The 7,579-nt window shown below is 38.4% G+C and overlaps 1 protein-coding gene across 1 annotated transcript in view; it reads right to left on the bottom strand.

Annotated features, from left to right (window-relative positions):
• Nucleotides 1-7,579, bottom strand: part of LOC110030960 (BRCT domain-containing protein At4g02110) — a 48,794-nt gene that overhangs the window by 33,792 nt on the left and 7,423 nt on the right. The window contains exons 2-4 of the mRNA XM_020733965.1: nt 4,939-5,028; nt 4,745-4,849; nt 4,526-4,627 (exon numbers count right to left, since the gene is read on the bottom strand). Coding sequence (XP_020589624.1) covers nt 4,526-4,627; nt 4,745-4,849; nt 4,939-5,028 — 297 coding nt within the window. The remainder of the gene's footprint in view (nt 1-4,525; nt 4,628-4,744; nt 4,850-4,938; nt 5,029-7,579) is intronic.

The following is a 7,579-nucleotide window of genomic DNA, read 5'->3' on the forward strand; positions in this document are numbered from 1 at the left end:
GCCCACGACTACGGCAACCCAGAGCACAAAGGGGGCTCACGGCTAAGGAAAACAGAAGAAGCACCAATAGCTGCTACAACGCTCCCCCGACAAACACCGAAGGGCAACTAAAGTAATCCTAATTTTTGGGATGACAAACTTGATTCAATTCCCTACAAGCTTTGATATACATAGGAGAGTATGAAATATCACCAATCTCTCAAGGTAACAAATTTAATCCCTCTATAATCATTCAAATGATTCAAACTCAACAAGAGGGGATAAATTAAACTCAAGAAATTCCAATGGGTTTCACGGGTAGGAGTAGGAATTAAAGCCAGCCAACCACCTCTCGGGTAAGGGCAAGGCAAAGCAAACTGATCTTTCAATCAAAGCCAAAAACAGAGCCAGCCCTCAACCAGAGACAAAGCCAAAGCCAGCCCCCAACCAGAGCCAAACCGAGCTCAAGGAAAACTCAAAAGCCAAAAGTCAGAGCTCAACAAGATTAAAACCGGCCCAAGCATTGATATAAATTAGGCTTTAACAGAAATTAAAATTTCAGCCACCTTAAGGTAAAACCAAGCCATCCAAAGCCAAAGAACCAATCTGCATGTCTCAACATTTTAAGCATGAAATTATTCCAACAAATATATGAACAGGGGAGATGTCTCATGAAGAGTTAAGCTGAATTCTCAAAACAAGATACAAGACTTTCCAAATTAAACAAGTTTTCTTATAACATATATTTCAAGCCAGGGAAAGCCACAGGAAGCCAAAGCCGAGCCCCCACATATGTATAAGAAGTAAAGCGAACTCCCTAGCATTCATTTTAAGCAAGAACCAGTCATAAGATGCTAAAGCCGAAATCCCAACATGCATTCATTTTAAGCGACTCGCTTGAAATGACTATACTACTTATTCCTAAATTTTGTGTGCTCTAAAACCACTTTTGTCATGGCGTAAGAGTGCTTGAAATTTTCAAGGCAAAATCAAAAGACCAGACAATGAAAATCAATTTTCAATTAATATTATTAACTACTAATGATCTAATGATTTGAAAAGAACTAATCAAAAAAATTAATTAAACATAAACGAAAACTATCTAGTAGAAATTACATTTTTACTATCTTGATTTCATCTTCTATAAATCTTCTCTTCTACTATTCATTTTCTAATTGCAACAATTTATCTTTAAAAAATATATTATTTAACATATCGTGAGTTATCGACTACATAGTAATTACTCATATTTAAAAACATAAAAAAAGAGATCAAACATGCATGCCTGTCAAATATGGTAAATTGGTACTGAAATGGTTTAATATTAGCCAACATCACAAAACATTTCTTTTGTTAGCGTTGGAGCCCGGTTCAGACCCCTTGGCTCTCCCGATCGTGAAGATCGTGATTCCGTCTCCCGCACCGCGAATTCGTTTGATCGCGAAAGGTCACGTCGCGATGCCGATTCGATCTGTGGTTTCCTAACCGCTCCCGCCTTCCTAGTTCGCGAAGCAAAGCAGCGGGTCTCCTTTAGATTTTGTAGTTACGAGAAGTCCCGATTTTTTAGTTCTTCGGTTTACTCACAGAAGGTTTCCCGTGGCAGTGGAATAGAAGTGGAAGGAGTAGTTCTGCTGAATAGAAAGAAGAAAATTGTTCTCACTTGGTGGCTTATGGCAGAAGAGAAATTGAGTTTATTTCTCTTGTATGTGTTTCTTCTTCGGTTTATCTCGGTGTAGAGAGAGAAAAACAAAGAGAAAATAAGAGAGAGAGTAATGAAGAGTGAGAGATTCCTCTTGTGAGTCGAGGTGATCAATCGGTGTAAATTCCTCAAGTAGTAAAATCTTCTGAAACTCCGTGAACGTAGGCAATTTGTCGAACCACGTAAATCTGTGTGTTACTCTTTTCTGGTGTGAATTTTCTCGTTCTATTTTTTCACTTCAAAGATTGTTCTTCTGTTTTTATTCTATATACCACAACTGGTTGGTATAGATCTCGTAATAACAATAACTGGTATCAAAGTGTGGTTTCGGATCTGAGAAAGAATGATGGCTGCAGATGAAATGAAGGTTTTGGGGATCAAGAAGTTTGATGGCACAAATTTTGGTCATTGGAGAATGCAGATAGAGGATTATCTTTATTAGAAGAACTTGAGAATTATATTTATGGGAAGAAATTTCATCTTCCGTTATTGGGGAAAAGCCCTGAAAGAACGGATGAAACTGAATGAAATTTATTGGATCGACAAGTTCTGGGGGTTATTCGATGGACCCTTTATCGAGGTCCGTTGCACACATCGTCGTCAAGGAAATGACGACTGCAGATCTCATGGCAGTCTTATCAGGTATGTATGAAAAGTCATCGGCGAATAACAAGGTACACTTGATGAAGAAGTTATTTAATTTGAAGATGGCGGAAGGTATTTCTGTTGCTCAACACCTGAATGTTTTCAATACTATCACAAATCAATTGTCGTCTGTGGAAATTGATTTTGTGATGAGATATGTGCATTGATCTTATTGACTTCATTGTCAGTTAGTTGGGAAGTCATGAGGATAGCAGTTAGCAGTTCTGCAGGTAAATTTAAACTGAAATACGATGATATTCATGATTTGATTTTGGTTGAGGAAGTTCGTAGTAAAGATTCTGGCGAGGTCTTAGGTTCGAGTTCGGCACTGAATGTTGATTTCAGAGGGAGATGGCATGACAGGAACTCAAGTATAGGGAGATCAAAATCAAAGTTTAATAAGCAGACAACCTGTTGAAATTGTGACAAGGCTGACCACATAAAGAAGAACTGCAGAAATCCTAAGAAGATGGAGAATGATAGCGCAAATGCGGTATCCAAAGAATCACAAGATGTACTATTGTTGGCAGTTCATAGTTCTATTGAAGACTTGATATTAGATTTAGGGGCTTTGAATGTGGTAGGAAATCTACAAGAGGCCATAGTGCAGGGCAGTGATGGAAGTGAAGAGAAAAGTAGGTCTGGGGCACCCATTTCTATTGTTCCACAGACAGATGTTGAAGAACCACAGAGCTATGAAGAAATATTGCAAGATGAAAGTTCGAGCAAGTGGGAGCTAACAGAACTTCCACCAGGGAAGAAGACATTGCACAACAAGTGGGTGTACCAAGTGAAGACTAAATGTGATATCAGTAAGAGATACAAAGCTAGATTTGTTAAAAAAACTTTCAGCATAGGCAGAATATTGCTCATGCAGTGGGAGTTGTAAGAAGGTTGTAAGAGAGACAAGAGTGACCCAGGAAATAACTTGGAGGTGCAAAGCTACGTGGAGCATGATGATATGTTAACTAAGGGTGTTACTTTTGAGAAACTGAAGTTGTGCACAGTTTTAGTTGGTCTTCTGAAGTAAAGACAGAGGTTTTCAGTTCCATAGGTGGAGGATTCAAGATAGAGGATTCAAGGTGGAGGATTCATGCTGAAAAAAAGAGCGACGTCATCAGTGGAGGATATCAGTTTGAGGAAACAGATGTTGTAGCATGTGTTCCGGTCTCCAAGTGGGAGATTGTTAGCGCTGCAGCCCAATTCGGACCCCTTCACTCTCCCGATCGCGAAGATCGTGATCCCGTCTCTGCCTCCTCCCGCATGCGCGAATTCGTCTGATCGCGAAAGGTCGCGCCGCTCTGTCGCGATGCTGATTCGATCTGCGGCTTCCCTAACCGCTCCCACCTTCCTCTTTCGCGAAGGGAATCATCCCTTCGCTCACTTCTCTTCGTGATAAAAAGAGCGGCTCTCCTTTAGCTTTTGTAGTTATGAGAAGTCACAGTTTTTGAGTTCTTCGGTTTTCTCGGGACAGATGAAGATTTCCACGGGGTAATGGAAGAGAAGTGCAAGGAGTAGTTCCTTGTTGTATAGGAAGAAGGAAGAAGAAGAAAATTGTTCTCCCTAGGCTTTTTCTTGGTGGCTTGTAGCAGAAGAGAAATTGGGTTTATTTCTCTTGTACGTGTTTCTTCTTCGGTGTATCTCGGTGTAGAGTTTCTTTGGTGTATCTCGGTGTAGAGAGAGAAGAACAGAGAGAGCAACGAAGAGTGAGAGATTCCTCTTGTAAGTCGAGGTGATCGACTAATGTAAATTCCTCAAGTAGTAAAATCCTCTGCAACTCCGTGGATGTATGCAATTTGCCGAACCACGTAAATCTGTGTGTTACTGTTTTCTGATGTGAATTTTCTCGTTCTATTTTTTCGCTTCAAAGATCATTCTTCTGCTTTTATTCTATATACCACAACTGGTTGGTATAGATCTCGTAATAACATCTTTTGCAGCTTATTTTCATTGATCCATGGATGAAGTATAAAGGCTTAAAAAATGTTGATGATAATGCTTGAATCCTCTATTTCCCAGTGACGAAGCCATAGTTTCAATACAATGACAAGGTTGCAAACAGCCTAACATCTCAATTCAAACATGCATAGCTAATCAAATGTTGGCAGAACACTCCAAAAATGACACAGATAATCATGAACCATAAATGGATCCCACTTCTCATCAGCTGAACCAAATCACCGAAAAAAATATCCTGCATACCATGATATCATCACGCTCTTGTCTCTGATATCCAGTCAAACAAATGTGTAATGACGTGCTTCCAGGAATCCCACTCAAATCTCTAGGAGGCCAATATAAAACCTGTGTAATGCAAATAAGGAAAGCAGAGCACATATGGTTATTCTGGAGAAAAAAATCTCAGGCACAACAAAAAATGTTACAACTAAACAAATTACAAGAAAGAACAAATAGAAATACCTTTGTGGAATCTGCAAGCATTCCAAAGCCCAAGCTATCATCAATCCACAATTCTGTGACCAGAATTTTCCCATCATTCCTCGCTGCTACACAAACGGGATCATCCTATATAGAAGATGTACGGGATTGTGAAATAAGCTTCAAAAATATAGCAGGAAAAAGAGGTGAAATCAACTGGAAAAAGTGCAACTTACAAAAACACGCCCAGATACAACCACATGGGTGCAACTGGAATCATACCGTCCAACATCAACTCCTCCTCCCTCACCAAGCTCTGACCGATACTGAAATGGTTTAATATTAGCTAACATCACAAAACATATTTTTTGCAGCTTATTGTCATTGATCCATGGATGAAGTATAAAGGTTTAGAAAATGTTGATGATAATGCTTGAATGAATCACAAGCAAACAGGCAGAAAAACTATTACAATATTTCTCTGTTCAATATGGTTAACATTACGGTTATCCAAAAGGAAATGAGGCTTTAATCCCTAGTACTCGATCCATTGCATGACAGTTGCTACTAAGGCTAAGCTCTCGTAGTGTATCCACCAACCCATTCACTTACAAAGTACATATTTCCTCTTTATTATCATATAAATATCAAAGAGAGGCAAGGTAAAACAGGACGAAAAACAATTCAATTGGTTTGTAAAATGCTTTAAAACATAAATGGCTTTGCTACTTTGCCTGAAATAAGTACATTAACCTAAACAATTTTAGTAGCTGAGCTCAAATAAGCTCAATATTTATTCTAGATCAGCGCATTTGGAATTGCCAAGGAAGCTTCTTTCTCTGCTATGATATATTTCAAAGCAATAGTGATTGCTTCACTTCGAGCAATTTTTCTTTTCATCTTCCAATGACTCAAATATTTTGATTCTCAATTTCAAAGACTTGACCTTAATAGGCTTCTTGTGAAAACAATACAGTTGTCTTTTACAACTTCTCACTAGCATAAAACTTTTCACGTTAGCTTCCATTGCAGCATGATGTAGTTCATTTGCTGTCGCTACACTGAGTGCTTTATGATTTGTTTTCGAAAAAAAATTACCTGGCAAAAATCCAATTTTTGAACAACCGGGGAGAAGATAGAAGTTGACTTTGGCTATTGTTAAGCCCCAGCAAAGATCTCATTTTTTCATTAAAAGAGAAGATTTGTAATTACACAAAAAATGTTCAGTGCCTCTTTTCCATTATCTTATGCTCCACTGATAGTAATATTAACTTGATTTTAATGCTCAATTCTCTTCTTAGTTTCCTCTTTATTAAATACATGGGTGTGTAAAGATAATCCTCTATCGAATTTCAGATTATCTCAACCTTGATAAAACAAAAGGAGTGTATATAGATGTACCAAAGGGAAAAATTGTACTCAAAGGAGGTGCCAAGATACATGAAGGAACAATGTATTTTCTTTTTTAATAAGAACACTTCAAATATATTATCAGTGATACGTTCTAGAAAATTTGTAGCGGTAGAGTAATAGATTATCTTCTTAGCTTTGCACGAGAATTCAGCACACTCAGGTAAAAGAAAACAATCAGTAATGACACCAGAATTTTTTACGTGGAAAACCCGTAAAAAAAAAAAACACACGGACTGGCCATATAAAAAAATTCACTATAGGTTGATATTACAGAGACTCATTGTCCCACAGACGACAAAAAGTTACTGAATTTTTCAAATTACAAGATCAACTGACTGCTTCCGGTCAGTGGTGGTTGACGGTGACTGGCAGTGATCGAAGGTAGTTAGCAGTCGATGACGGTTGATGGTGACTGACAGTAACAGTAGTGCTCGGCGGCGGTAGGTGGTTGTTGACGGCGGTCGACAGTGGTCAACGGCGATCGGAGATGGTTGGCTGTAATCGGCGGCGATTAACAAGTGTTGATAGCAGTCGGCAGTGGTCGACGGCGGAAAGCGGCAATCAACTGTGACAGGAGTGGTGCTTGACTTCAGCTCCTAACCTCCTCTCATGAGATGGGTGGGGCTCTAATTATAGTGTTATGGGTGCAATGAATGCGGAAATATAAACCACTTTGATCGGACGGTCCAGAGTGATTCCTTCGATTAGAAGGCGTTTAATGGACATTTGAGTGCTGAATGATGTCGGAATTGAGCAATTTTGGGCTTGTTGGATTCGTCATATCGAGACGCTCGATTCAATTATAAACTTTCTAGATTAGGCATTTGTTTAACCTTCTAAATATGTCTAGAAAACTTTCAAGAGTGGTTTAATGAATTGATCTGAGCTTGATTTGACTCGGATTAGACTATTTTTTGGTAACATTGGATTATTTTTGTCAAATCGGTCAGTTTGACTGTAAGTCTGTTAAAATCGGGGCTCCATATGAGTTTTTACCAAGGTTTGAATATTTTTGCTAAAAAAATTGTTTTGAGATCTATGTCATGCCTCGAGATTTATGTCGGATTATAGAGATTTGTTGGAGATGTATCATTTGCCCCCAACTGAAAATATCAAGATTTCAGTATGAGAATATATTATATTACTACGAGAATTTATATAAAAATAATATAAACCTCTATATGTTGAAGCAAATAAGTGCAACTCAGTTGATAGAGCTTTTTTTCACGCGGGGGTTGGCGGGTGTTCGACCTTTGTGCAGGACCAAAAATTAAGATTTTTTTTTTATTGTGGGTCTGAAGATGAAGAGACGGGCATGGGAGTCTTAATAGCGAGGTTTAAGAATCAGAACAGCCGAATTTGGATCAAACTTAGCCAAAAAGAAAGAATTTGAGTAGATTTTAGGAGATCAAATGATGGAATTTGATAAAACATATATATATATATTCAACACCTGAATGTTTT

This window comes from Phalaenopsis equestris, unplaced genomic scaffold (genome assembly GCF_001263595.1).
Source record: "Phalaenopsis equestris unplaced genomic scaffold, ASM126359v1 Scaffold000761, whole genome shotgun sequence".
Lineage (NCBI taxonomy): Eukaryota > Viridiplantae > Streptophyta > Magnoliopsida > Asparagales > Orchidaceae > Phalaenopsis > Phalaenopsis equestris.